Below are 14,263 nucleotides of genomic sequence, written 5' to 3' on the forward strand. Positions count from 1 at the left end.
GGCAAACGGGCTGGAGTCTCCCCAGCCAGGGGCACTCGGTGCGGGCTGCTGCAGCACTGGGTTCAGAGCAGCACTCGTGCGTTCCGTGCTGAGGGCTGAGCACGGCCGCAGGCTCCGGCCCGGCCCGGCTCTGCCCGGCCCGGCTCGGCTCTATCCGGCCCGGCCTGGCTCTGCCCGACCTATCTCTATCCGGCCCGGCCCAGCTCTGCCCGGTCCGGCCCAGCTCTGCCTAGTCCAGCCGGCCCAGCTCTGCCCGGTCCTGCCTAGCTCTGCCCAGTCCAGCCGGCCCAGCTCTGCCCGGTCCAGCCGCTGCAGCGCGGCCCGGCGGTGGCGGGGCGGGCGCTCCCCGCGCATGCGGCCTCTCGGCGCCGGGCGGGGCTGCCGGGCCGAGCCGGGGCTTCCGCCGGGGCCGGGCCCGTGTCCGGCGCGCCGGGGGCGGCGTGGGGCCGGTGCCGGTGCCGGGGCGATGCCCGGAGCGGGGCCCGGGGCGGCGGCGCGGGGCCGCGGGCGCTGAGCGGGCGGCGGCATGGCCGAGGCGCTGCGCCAGGAGCCGCCGGGCGGGCCCGAGTCGGAGGCCGAGCTGTCGCAGCGGCTCGCCCACACCAAGGCCCGCTCGTACGGCAGCACGGCGAGCGTGGCCGCGCCGCTGGCCGAGCGCTACGTGGAGCACCGGCTGAGCGCCGGGGACACGCTGCAGGGCATCGCCCTCAAGTACGGCGTCACGGTAAGGGAGCACCGCCGGCGGGGCCGGGAGCTGCGCTTAGAGCCGGAGAGTGGCCTGGGTTGGAAGAGACCTTAAAGATCCTTCCAAACCCCCTGCCATGGGCAGGGACTCCTTCCATTAGTCCAAGGTGCTCAGGGCCCCATCCAGCCTGGCCTTGAACACCTCCAGGGATGGAGCAGCCCCAGCTTCCCTGAGAGGCATCGCCTCCGTAGCCTGGCGGCTGTAACGGGGACAGTTGGGCCCAGAGCCGTGGGATGACAGCAAGGAGTTGTCCCGTAGGGCATTTCTTTCACACACTGGGCAGGAAACGGTGTGGCTAGGGTGTTAGTTTTAGTTTCAGTATTTAAAATGCTAACATCAGCGCTTGCGGCCTGCCCGGAGGGGTGAGCACGCAGCGCTGGTGGCACAGGGGCTGGCACTGCCCGCGACTGGCACGGTCTAAGAGCTGACAGCGCTGGGTTCCCCATGGGCTGGGGCCTGGGGAAAGGACACACACCTGCTTCCACCCAATAAACCTGTGCTCCCACCGCTGTTCAGGTTAGAAAAGAAAACAAGCGTGATTAAACTTAATCCTGAAAACAAGCATTATTTTGAGCTTGACACACAGACTGTGACAAGAGAAGGAATTTCTTCCAGCAGCTTCAGGGCTAAACATTCTTCCCTTGTCATCTGCCTACCAGCCCAGAGGTGAGGAACACATACCACTGATTTGAAAGTGTTGCTGCTTTTCTGCTCACTTTCTAGGGAGAAAGAAAGTTCATTTCTGTGAACAATGTTGAAAGGCTTATACCAGCCTAGAACATGCGGTCTAGAAGCAGAACTCACCTACCCCGCCTCATTTCCACTTATGTGTGGCCCATGTTCCCATGTGCAGCTTCAGTATCCCAACACAGAAAATTGCTCAGGGCTGAGCAGCTGATGAGCGTGGCACTGCTACAGTCAGAGCCACTTTGACACATACTTGAAACAGCACCTTCCAGTTGGGCTCTTTCTAGAAGAGCTACAGTGTAATCCCAAACTGATAGCTTCTGACTGAAGTGGCTTCTTTTCCTTCTCTTGGTCTGCAAGGTCTACTAAAGCCTTCCATCACCTTCAACAGCATTCAGCCTTTGTTGTGAAAAGGGTTGAAAGTCTATTTTTCTTCTCTTTTGAAAGATTACACCACTTTTGATTGATTCTTGTTGGCAGCAGGGTTAATGACACTGGTCCACATTAAAGTAAACTTTTTCTTACTAGGAAGGCAAAGCAGCTGGTTGGATGTTAGATTTTTTTTGCTTGTTTTTTGCAGAACTCTCCATAATGGACAAAGTCTCTGGCCTAAATGTTTTAGCCATGTTATTCTTCTTCAAAAGTGTTTGCTTACTGCAATAAGTGAGAAATACAAACGGATCACTAAAATACTAGTGGTGTAGAAAAAAGGCATTTCTAGGTGATTTATAGCTCCCTTTCAGCTAAAGTAAAATTGTGACTCAAACCTGTACAAACAGCTCTAAATTATGAACCATAAGTTTTGTTTATGAGTTTGATAAGTTTTTGCTGTGCAAATGACGTAAAATATATATGTCTGGGCTTTTTCCCAACATCTAATTGGCTATTTGAGTTAATAAGTGTTCTGCTTAAGAAGCCAGAGCTGCATCATTATAGACTGCAGTTGAGAGAGGTTAAACTGACATGAAATGCCCCTCAGAGCAATGGCGAGTTCAGCAAAAATCTGCCATTGTGTTTATGTTTGAATGGTTTCTGCCCAGGGTAGGAACGCGTGCAAACATGTTTGCTTTTAGCAAAATGCAGACTGTTGTGTGTTCACACAATGACAAGGACAGATTTCCTCTAAAGAGTCCTTCTGTTTGCTTCCTGCATCATGTATTCTTGGCTGGAAGTGAGAGTTGTAATGGAAACATCAGAATTATCTTTGGCTGCCATTGCCTCCAGTATCACTGGTTTTAGAAGTTTCCCCTGTGGTTTTCCTCACTGGGAATCAATTCGTAGCCAGAGACATCCTGTGCAGTGCCTGTATCTGCATGACTTGGCATAGACAGTTGAAGACAGATAAAAATACCATGCTGGGGAAGAGGCATCAGCATGCTTTGTTTGGCCTCATCCTCTGCCCTTCACCCCCTCCCCCAGATACTGTCTATTATCTTTACAACTTGCATTTGTTGTATTTTCCTTTTGAGTAAATTAACACTGGAACTCATGTTTATGGTTCAGTGCAAGTGCTGTATCCCTTTTGAGGGGAGAAGGATGAGGACTATATTTCACTGTCAGTAGAAGTAGTTTTGATTAATTAGTTCAGCACCTGTTTACAGCTTCAGTTAAAATATTAAACATGCTGAAGCTTTTGCTCTTTCACTGTGATAGATTTGTAGCTAACGGGCTTACCTCAGTCTTTCTAGCACTAAAAAAAGAAAACTCTTGTGAAATTCTGCTCTCCATACACCTCTGAATGTGCAGAGTCACACCGAGTTGTAGGAGTTACATAGCACGTACAAAAAACACGTACAAAAGTAACCTGCTCAGGGCTGAGGGATGTTCTGTTCAGAACAAGTAGTTTCCTTTTCATTACTGTTCGTTGCAAAGGTGCAGACTTCCAAATGCTATGAACTGGTATTTGACGAAGAAATAACCAGAGGTAGAGTTACAGTGAAAGAGGAGAGAGACTAGCAGTGCAGTGCATTATTTATCAGCTTTGAAGCATCACCTTCCAACTCCCCTGCTGTAGGATCTCAGCTTTCAGCTTCTGTGTTGTATTTTTACAGAAAAGCTCCAGCTAGTATTTTAAACTTCTTTTATATCCATCAAGACAGACTTACAGAGATTTTAACAACTGACATTTACACTAGGGCCATGAGAAGTGTGATGACTTAGTCAGGTAAAGCTTCCTTTATGTTCTTCACATGGTACTCAGCTTGGGAGAGAACTTGCACTCTTATACTCCTTGAGCCTTACTAAAAATGGTTTCCAAGCTTTAGGAGCTGGAAGAGTAGTGAATCTTCTCTTACTTGTGACACTGGATATTAACTATTTAGTTTTTAAATGGGATTATTATATCTAAGCATTTCACCATTTTAGCCATCTGCACCAACAAGTTGAATCCTCATGTATGCTTTATCCTCCTTGTTTGGATTCTGCATCATTTTTACCAGAGAGTTCACCTACAGGAGCTGCTAGCAGTTCTGAGCCTTATTCTAATATAAATCCAAATCAACAGTACTTCTGTGATAGAATTTTTGTTCTTTGGCAGGCTGTTCTGTGAGCCTGCATAGAGACTGCAAGACTGTTCAAAGAAAGCATCTTTAGGTAATGCAAGACTTTGGAAAAAGCAGTACTGTGGAGTCAAGTGCACATAAATTTGGGATGTTAGGAAGGCTGAAACAGAACACTCTAAAATCACTTTGAATGCAAACAAATTCTTCCCTGAAGTAATTGCTGGTGCAAAGAAAGTATAGATTTATTTTAACTAAAAGTTGTATACTACATCAGAAAGTTAGTGCTTTATACTTTGTCAAAACTAATAACCTCTATTTTTTCTATCTTTTTTCAGATGGAACAAATAAAGAGGGCAAATAAACTGTTCACTAATGACTGTATATTTCTGAGGAAAACCCTGAATATTCCAGTTATATCAGAGAAACCATTACTGTTCAATGGACTTAATTCACTGGAGTCTCCTGAGAATGAAACTGTTGACAGCTCCCCTTCTTGTGATGAAGGACTAGTGGCAGCTCAGGAAGAAAGTAGTTCTTCTCCCAGTCCTCAAGAGTCTGACAATCAGCCCACTGCACCAGAAGAATTATCTGCCAAAGATTTCCTACAGAGATTGGACTTGCAGATTAAGTTATCCAAACAAGCAGCCAGGAAACTAAAAGATGACAGTGTCAGGTAAATGCTGCTTTTGGTGTTAAGTATCTGAATCTCACCCTGAAGGTGCTGTAGTCTAAGATGACCCCTCTTTGTGGGGTCTCAGACAGCATCCCTGGCTTTTATTTGTCAACAGCAAGTGCCTGCTCTTCTCATGCACCAGATACATTCAGAGCACAGCATTAGCAGGTGCCTTGCTCTGGCAGTTAGAAAGGCTGCCTCACAACAGATTGTTTGGAGAATACAAATACTATTTCATAAAAGCCAGGAGTCTCCAAGATGTCTTGCTGTGTAAGCAGGCAACTATTTAAGCAAAAACATTTGCTTAGTTTTTCGTAGAGTGCTAAGCAAAGGCCTATGAGGAAGCTGATTGTGTGCAGCAAGGCATGATTCTATTATTCTTCTGTCCCAAATTGCCTCATTGTGTGAACATTCTCCATGATACAATTTCAGTTAAGCTTTCCTATCTCCTTTCCCTATGCAGTCTCCCCCTTTGTGAATCCATCTATGCAGACTTCACCTTCAGTATTTCCACAGCCAGGAACTCCCACATATTTACTCCTAGAAAAAGTAGTACTTTCTGACCTCTGTGCCACAATAGAGGCACATATCCCCTCACATGTATAGGTATCCAAAGGAGAGAAGGAGCAAGAGTGGACTTCAGTAGTGTTTGTTCTCCATGTCCTTGGGACAGGCTTCCTCAGCTTGTTCACAGTCAGTCTCTTGGACTGGCTGTCTGCCTGTTCATTCCCTGCAGGAATCCCCTCAGTGGGGGATGCTGACTTGGTCCTTCTCACCATGAAAGGTATAACTGCAGGGGACTGGTACTGCTTCTCTTACCAGAGAGCTGGAGAGAAGTTATGCCTGCAGATAAATGCTTTGCTTCTGTATATTTGTCCAGTGCAAAACTTCATCCACCATCTTGGTTGACTTCACATACTCTGATTTTGAGAGCAAGCAGAAGATAATCTTTCAGGACTAAATTTATTGAGTATAAATGTACATAATTTCTTTAAACTAAGAAATTATTCCGGCAACCTTAAAACTTAGTTCAGCAGACAAAAGTTTGAAGGAGAACAGTATATTGTATTTAGCTATTGGACAAGGCTCCTTTGGAGAAATAACCCCACATACAGCTCTCCATTGCCAGGACACTGGTTTGGAGTCTCAGGGAAAGCTGGAATGCTTTCACATCTTGTTATCACACTTGTCAGTTACTTTCTTTTGACTTAGTTGCCTGAAAGGAAAAAGAGCTGTTGGAACTCAGAACTTTCTCTGTGTAAATTCATCCACTTCCATTGTTATATTTGAAGCAATGTAGAGCACCTATCAATATGTGCTGCTGCTAACTTTCAGATCATTAGATACATGTACCTACCACAGATTAGAATAGGTGTTGACCCAGCAGTTAAACTGCATAACAGGAAACCACAGTCCCTGCCAGGGAAAGACAATAATTTTAACATCCCTTCAACAAAATAACATGCTAATTTAAAGAAGGAAATTCACTTAGACCTTGCTGCACCATGAGCAGAGCCAATAGAGTGGAAGCAGCACTGCACAAATAGTACACTGCTGCCACTAATACCCATTTCCTATACTGCTTCAGTTACAAATTGGGAAATGGTGACCTGATACCAAGAAATACCTCCCAAGAAATAATGTATACAGGAGGACGAGTTATTTTCCCACTTGTTCAGATTTAGCAGGTAATTCTGTTAGTTATGCATACAGCAGATTTTTATTGGTCAGGAAGTTACAGGAAGCATGAAGTACAGAGCTGCAGGCAGTCTGCTGAGCAGGATGTTGCCCAAAGCTTCTGAAGAGAAATAGCTTCTGATGCATCTGATTGTCTTCATAATGTTTCCTTCTACATCACTGCCCTTGGCTTCTAGTTATGGCTCACAAAACCCATCCTTGCCTTGTCCTCTCCAACACAATTGGAAAGGACAGACCCAGACCCCTTCACAGTCTGGCAGGAAGGGGCAAAGGACCAAAGTCAATGTTTTCTCTGCAGAGAACAGGAGTAGAGAGAGACCATTGCCAAAAACCTCGGAGATACTTTTCATTTGTGTATCATTAATGGTATATCTGGGTCCAGACTGGAAGGTGGCAACATTCCTTACTGTGCTCCCCAGAAGGCACCTGTTCTCCTTCCTGCCCAGTCCTTTCGTGTCCCTTGCTTGGAGCAGGGAGCCTTTGGAAATTGAACAGCCATGTTAATAAACCAGCCTCATGAATATGCAAGTTTTCTATTCTTAGAGTGAAAACCATTTATGAAATTAGAGTGCTGTTTCCAGCTGCTCTGGCCTGTATTCAGGTTGCCTTGTCAAGGTCTGTTTTGAGTGCTGCTGAGTACTTCCATGCCTCCTTGAGGGTAACAAAGGAGCACCTGGAGTTAATCCACTACCACCAAAAAGGACATTGGAACTCACAAAACTGCAAGCAAAAGCAGACTATCAGTTCATGAACGTAAAGAGCCATAACTTCTCACCGTACCATGAGCCTGATTTGACAGATGGTGAGAACCACATCGACTAAATTGCTCTTTCCTTTAGTCTCCTTTAAGTTGCCAAGAATACATGTGCACATATGCACTGATTTGGATTAAACCACACAAAGTTTCATGGTCAAAAACTGCCCTGTGCTACAAAGGCAGCTTAGAGTGAATTATATTGTTTAATCAGAACTCTTGGAGTCACTCCCTTAAGTGCTCTTAAAGGAATAAAGTTAAAGTAGAAAAACTGGGGAGTACATAGTTGCAGATTTAGACTAGATAATAAACTATAATAGCTGTGCAAGCAGATGAGTATAAAAGGTTATAGAATGTGATCCATTCAGTTTGTGCCAGCTGCCTTTCACTATTAGAGTTTATATAAGCAGTTGGCTAGATCCACATGTAATAGTACTTTTACTAGAGTTCCACTGAGCAAGAAATCATGAGTTAATGAATCATTAATCATGCATATTCACCTACGATGCAGCTCAAGGCAATAAAGCCTTTTTGTTTTGAGCAATAAAAGCAGTTGTGATAGTTTGAGGAAATACAGTGGTCCTTCACCTGACCCAAAATGCTCTTACACCAAAACTGAAAATTACTTCAGTGATGCTTTTTGTATCAGATAGCTGAATATGAGATAGTTGAACACCAGATGTTCTAATGCAAGTTCTTTATATAGAGTCCTTAAGATAGACTTTAAACCATATACTGTGCTTCTGGAACAGGTCACATCTTTCTCATTTGCCTTGGAGTGTCTAATTTTGAAAATCTTGTAACTGAACAGAGCCTCTCTAATCAGTAATGGTGATTCAAGCCAATATAACTGATGTCAGCACAGGAACAGAACCTTGTACTGTCATCTGCTCACTTGCCTTGACCTGAACCTAGGAAAGAGGATGGTCTTGAAGCCTTCAAAACTCGTAACTAATTCAGATAATTTGCCTAATAATTTTTCACCCTCATTGGCTATCAGCAGAGAGAAGAGATGCCACAATAAAGGAGGCTGTCTGTGGAGAATCCTTTCAGACATCCCAAAACTAACACCTCAGATGGCTGCCTTGTTGAATTGTGCATTCTAGAAGCATCCAAGCATTCGGGTGTACTTGCTCACAGTCAGGTGTCCTCGCTCTTACAGAAGTGGTTATTTCTGGCCTGATTGCACACCATAGCTTGCAGGAGACTTCTTTCAGTTCCTGTAACCCAGTGGGCAAAGCAGCAACAGCAAACAGGAAGAGACAGCACTACAGAGTATTGTAATGCTGTGCTGTTCCTTTTCCATTCCCTGAAGGAGATGTTGCTCTGACTTACACTTTGCTATTTTAAGCATCTTAAAAGTGAAGTAAATTGTTTGGTCATTAAACATACACCCTCTGCCATGGTGGTGGCTTGTGGCTCACAGACCAGAGCTACTACTATATAATTGTATTTTATATAAAGTTCAGCTTGTTTTTAAGCCATCAGAACAGACTTGTACTTGCTATGTATGGTTCTAAGATCTACATGAGTATTATTTCCTGGTTGTTACCTGGTTTGGGGTAGTGTTGCAGACCTCCCAGAGCCTGGCACTGCAGCCTGGGACAGAAGAGCAGAAGCTGTTCTTGCTGAGCAGTTCCAAGCCTTGGTCAGAAATGTACATTATACTGGTCACTGCTTTGCTTTGCTTCAGTTTCAGCATAACAAGCTGCTCCATAGTTCTTATGTCCCTGCCCTGTAGAGAAGCCCCTCAAAGCTGGCCACAACCCCAGTGCTGGCTTTCTGCCCTCAGCTGACAACTGCCACCCCTATCCAGTGCACCTTGCACAAGGGACGTGGGGACAAACAGCCTAGACAATGGTTTTGGTACTTGGATGTCTGAAGACCTGCTAACAATATCATTATTTCAGCTCTTAAGTTGTCTATAATCACCCATAATTAACTAATTTCAGCCCAGTGTTTGGTTGTTGCCATGTCAGGATGGAAGGTATTCCTCTAAGACTTTCAAGAAGAATGACTGAAAATTGATTCTAGCAGCCTTTGATTAGAAGGAAGGTCTTTTTGCTGTATCTCTGCCACATTTTATTCTCCTAAACACAACAAAACTAAGTAGTACAAATTAATTTCCAGTGTACAGCATAGAAAGTAAGTTTCTCCCCCACTGGCGTCTAAGCTCTAAATTAAAACAGTTCTCCTTCATCCTCACCCAAGCTAGCAGGGAATTACTATTTGCAACTAAGTTCTGCATATGTGGCTCCACACCCATTGCTCCAGAAGAGCATATGTCAGAGCTTCAGAATGTACTTTTTGAACTACTTAGCTTTGGCCAAGTTATTATGGTTGAATTTTACAGTCCTGCGGTCAAGTCTTAGAAGTTTGGAATGTTGATAGGTTTCAATTCTGAAAAAAGCTTTAAAATGTCTTGAGAGAATTTATAAGTAAAAGTGGTTTAATGCTTTTCCAACTAAACATGAGTTATTTGCTTTCTTACTTTACTGTTATGCCACGTATCATGGGAAGATTCTGCAAATGATATGTTGTTAAAATTATATCATTCCATGTCAGTTTTTGATGCAGAACTGGATATAATGAAGGATACTATTTAAGTGTACACAGATATCTGCATCCTTGGTACTGGGTTGGTAGCATCAGTAATGTAAATAGATATAGATTTGTAAGGAAGGCTAAAAAATCTGTTCTCAGTACTACTGTAACCACACATCCCTGCAATTACAACCAGTTTCATCCCAAACTTGGTTTTTTGAGGTTTCTTTTTTTGGGAAGATTATTTCAAGGCAAAAGACATATTATGCCTTTGGCTTAAGATGATAATTTTGCTGGGAAGACAAGTCCAAGTTACTCTGCTATTTGGCTCGTTTGTAGGGTTCTTCAGTTCTATTTTATATGAAATTTAAATTGTAGATAAATAACCATATTTATTAGGGAAAAGTCTTCATGGTTTTGCTATCAAAGTATTTACTTTTTACCTTATACCATTATTGGACTCTTTGGATGGCTGTACCTTTGTATGAAGGTACATACAGTATTAAAAGTAATCCTTTCACAGTGTAGCAGCTGTAAAGTCCTTCTGTTCTTACCAGAACACTGAACTTGGCAGGTGCTTTAAGGCTGGACTCTCAGGAGCAAAACTTTAAAGCTACAGTAATACAAAGCAATGACCTTTGAGGAACTTGGCATCCTTGATTTAGTACTGCACTGCAATAGGGTTACATAACCCCATTTTTTTAAAGGCAATAGGTAAACAGCAGGCAGACTGATTTTCCTGAGGATGTTTTAAAAGCAACATTACTTTGCTTTATCCAGTTATTGCATTAACAATAGCACTTGGGAGGAGTTGCTTTTTCCTAAGAAAATCCAAGTGATCAGTCTCAACAGGGCTTGATGCAAGGGAAGTATACATCAGGAATAACCTTGCAGCATCAGGACACAAACAGATCCACCCACAGCTATGATGCACTGCTCTTGTTCTTGCTTCATTTGGTCTGTCTGTCCCTCTTGCCATCCAAAATGTTGAAACAAACCTCTAACTAAGCTTTACTTTTATAAAAGAAGAAATTGAAAGCAACAGTGCAGGAACTCCAGTATGCCCTCCACCTTGTTACCCTTTAAGTTTTTCTTATTGATTTGATGAAGAATACTTTTTAAAATACATTCTGATGTTGTTAAATTTACACAGCTTTACTTGCTTTCAGCATTATGTTCTCAACATCTCAGGAACTCCAGAGGTGTGTAATTACAGTATTATACTGCAAATATTCCTGTTAGGCAAGGCTGGCATTGCCTATTTTGATCCACTAGGAAAACTGCTCACCTGCATTTTCATTACAGTTTTACTTTTGAGACATGGTATGCTCCTGACCTGATGATGATCATTTTCTTTTTAGAGATGAGGAGAATGAGGAAGGTCCCTATGCAACTTCTTCGTATCACCAGTAGAAGACAGACGTGCTGGCCTGAAAACTTTCCATGAAATCAGTTCTTACAGAACTAAACAGTCAATAATTCAAAACCCAAGTCTTCTGGACTCATCCTCTTGATGTACTTAAAAGAAGTCATGAATGGGTAATTGCACTGAAATTATGACCTCTTCTGCCTTCCATAGGTTAATGTCCTTATGCTATATCAATAAAAGGTTTAAGCCTTCCAAAACTAGCAATGGCCTTTTTACCCCTTCTGTGCAAACTGTAGCATGGTAGCAACTAGATATCCATCCCTGAGGTCACCTTTATGCAGAATGTTGATCTTTAGTAAAGATTTTGTAAATACTTGTTAAAGTGAAATTTGTTTTAAGTATTTAAAAATATTAAATAAGTTTGCTTGTAAATGACAAACGATCAAAGTTACAGAAATTTACTTATTCTGCAAACATAGGCAAGTTTGCTGTGAAAGTTTTGTCTACTTCAGGGCTGCAGAACTTGCCTGTGAACCTTGTGTGTGTCTGTGTGTGGTTATGATGTATTCCTAGAAAGGGGAATTCAGCTTGTTTTGGTTAGTTAAAGCCTTTTTGGTTGAAGAACTGTTTGCATATTGGATTTCTACTCATAAAAGGGACGAGTTACACAAGAGGTTTTTTTGTGAGATATGACATTGGAATATCAGATGTGTGTTCTTGTGTGCAGTTAAATTTTGTGTGGTTTTAATTTAATAAAATACAAAAAATACTGATGTGTGTGTTCATAATCAAGTCAGCTTGGTTCTAGCCTGTTTTTTGGGAAGAATGATTTGTCTAGTTTCACAACCTATTAGATACTAATTTCAGGGTAAATAATGTATTTACCCTTTCCATATAACTCACCCTCCTGAGTGAGACCTACAAGAGCTCTCTGCCCTAGTTGTGCAGTCTGTTAAGATGAATAAGAGGCACATTGGCAAGCCTTCCCTGTTCTGAGAAGAGGTGCCAGTATTCAGCTCTGCAAGTGGACCCCGTCTGAAGCTCAGGGAGGCAAAGTGCAGCCTGCAATCACTGTTGCCCTGAAGTAGGGTATTAGCAACTTCTTGTTAAATATCCTATATTTTTTCCTCAAGTATTCCATAAACTTCACAAAACTCTCGTCATTGAAGATTTGCTGGATCCCCACTGAACAGATGCACTTTCGTGTCTTTTACCTCATCATATCACTCCCTTGAAGCAAAACCTTTCTGCAGTATGTTAAGAGGGAAGCAACATGGAAAGTTTCATTAATTTACTAAAACCAGAAGTAAAAATTCAAAGCTCAGCAGGAATTAGTATTTCCCTAGAGGTGGCAGGAACTCAGAGCCAGCAGGCTCATTCAAATCAACTCTAGCTTGTCCTAAAGAGAAAGTCTGCAGTGGCACACAAATTAACAAGAACAGAAAAAGCTTAGAGTCGAGAAAAAGTTCTGATTTTTCTTGAAGAGACTGGCGAATTAGTTTTAGGTCTTGTATCTTTCTTAAATGGGGATTGTATCTATTCCTTACACAATTAATTTTATTATTATTACCTTATCTTGTCATTTAATTTCAGTAGAACATTACAAAGCCAGAACGAGATACTTTTCCAAAGGCAACCCTAGCTTCAAGCCCAGTTACATTTTATTATTCCACAGAAAAATGTAATCCTTCTCTACCAAAGACCTGCTGTTGTGACGCCCCCAGTGCTCCAGCACAGGCAGGCCCAGGGCTCTTCACTGAGCAGGTGAGAACAGCTCCGTGGCACAGGAGAGCTGCACCTCCTGCCTCCCAGACTGGGAACCCAACCCCGGGAATTCAGTCGGGCCTTTCCGAGAGCAGGGCTGTGCCTGTGGGCTGCAGGACAAACAGCATTTGCTCCTCTTTTCTCTGAGAGAAAGCTGCTATACAGAAGCACAAGGGAGAAAGCAGCTCTGGCAGCCTGAACACACCTGAGCCCATGGCTGCACACCTGTCCCCTCAGACAGCAGGGGCCACACTGCAGATAATACATGATAATATATGATAATACATGATAATATACAGATACCAGCCCCTGATAACCCACAGAGCCTCTCTTTGCTGGACAACCCTGCACAGCCACACACAGCGTGGCACTGTAAAACCTGATATAACCCACGCACAGAACCTCCCCTCACTGCACACTCCCCTATAGCCACACAGAGCAAGGTTTATTCAGTGGAAAACCCACAGAGATGCCCACGCCACCTGTGCCACACGAGGATCCTCCCTCAGGGAGGAGCTCAGGGCCGCCACTGCCCAACACCAAGGCCACTGCGAGGGCCTTGCCTTGGCACCGCTGTCCCAGAGCAGGCCCTGCTCCTGTCCTGCCACCCCGACTTCCTTCGTGGTGCCCAAGGGCTCAGGGCCAGGCAGAGAGGCCTCAGCTCTTCCCGCTGTGTTTGGCAGGGCCTGGCACAGCCGCTCTGCCCTGCCCTGGGGCCGGGTGCTGTCCATGGCCGCTGGGCCTCGCTGGGTGCTGGGGCTCGGAGGAGCCGGGGCTGGCCAGGGCTCCTCCCCTGCGGGCACCCTGAGCACCAGGCAACAGCTGCTCTGGCCTGGCAGCCCCCGGGGGCCAAGAGCTGCATTTCCTGGCATTAATTAATGCCTGTGCCTGGTTTTCAGGTAGATTAGATAGGTAGCTGTAGTGCATCACAATCCCTAGGGCAAATCCAGAGAGGACTGCCTTGGTTTTATGTATAGGTAAAATGCTTCTGGGAATTGCTTTGCTGTGCCTCTGCCAGTTCCTTGCATCCCTTCTCTGCCAAGAGGCCCCATAATCCCTGTGGGTGTCACACACAGGCCCTGAGGCACCCCAGGCCTGCTCAGGCCAGGTGAGAGGAAACAGTGCCTGGAAATTTTCTGTAATACACTCATAGTGAGTCAAGGTGGGGCTTTACTACTCTTAAAAGTGTTCTTCAGGCTCTGAAATAACTAATGTTTTAATATCTCAATTCACATTTTCACATTATTACTTAGCAAAGTGACGTATTTTCCTGGGTATTTTATGTATTTTTATTCATTACCATGTATATTTTGCTTCCCACTCTGCTTTTATTCTTCATACACTTGTAGTTTCATTCTTTGTTTACATATTTTTACCAATCCTGCAAGGTGTTGTTTAGGGCCAGAATAGGGCCAAGTCAGGCTGAAGTGAAGCAGATAAAATTCCATATTTTGCAGGTATTCTGTGCTGAGGAACCTGCATGTTTGAAGTTTTGTTTTTACATATTTCTTCAGTCAAAGTTTGAAAA

At 44.0% G+C, this 14,263-nt stretch overlaps 1 protein-coding gene across 1 annotated transcript; it reads left to right on the forward strand.

Moving 5' to 3' along the window:
- Nucleotides 1-374: 374 nt before the first annotated feature.
- On the forward strand, nt 375-11,744 carry LYSMD2 (LysM domain containing 2). Its single transcript, XM_014874129.2, has 3 exons — nt 375-724; nt 4,269-4,606; nt 10,964-11,744. The coding sequence occupies exons 1-3, from the start codon at nt 527-529 to the stop codon at nt 11,013-11,015; spliced, it is 588 nt and encodes a 195-aa protein (XP_014729615.1). The 5' UTR covers nt 375-526; the 3' UTR covers nt 11,016-11,744.
- The last annotated feature ends 2,519 nt before the right edge of the window (nt 11,745-14,263 follow it).

This window comes from Sturnus vulgaris, chromosome 13 (genome assembly GCF_052056855.1).
Source record: "Sturnus vulgaris isolate bStuVul1 chromosome 13, bStuVul1.hap1, whole genome shotgun sequence".
NCBI lineage: Eukaryota > Metazoa > Chordata > Aves > Passeriformes > Sturnidae > Sturnus > Sturnus vulgaris.

Coding starts and splice junctions, on each gene's coding strand:
- LYSMD2 (XM_014874129.2), top strand. CDS start 527: ATGGCCGAGGCGCTGCGCCAGGAGCCGCCGGGCGGGCCCGAGTCGGAG. Junction 725..4,268: donor CCCTCAAGTACGGCGTCACG/GTAAGGGAGCAC, acceptor ATCTTTTTTCAG/ATGGAACAAATAAAGAGGGC. Junction 4,607..10,963: donor CTAAAAGATGACAGTGTCAG/GTAAATGCTGCT, acceptor TTTTCTTTTTAG/AGATGAGGAGAATGAGGAAG.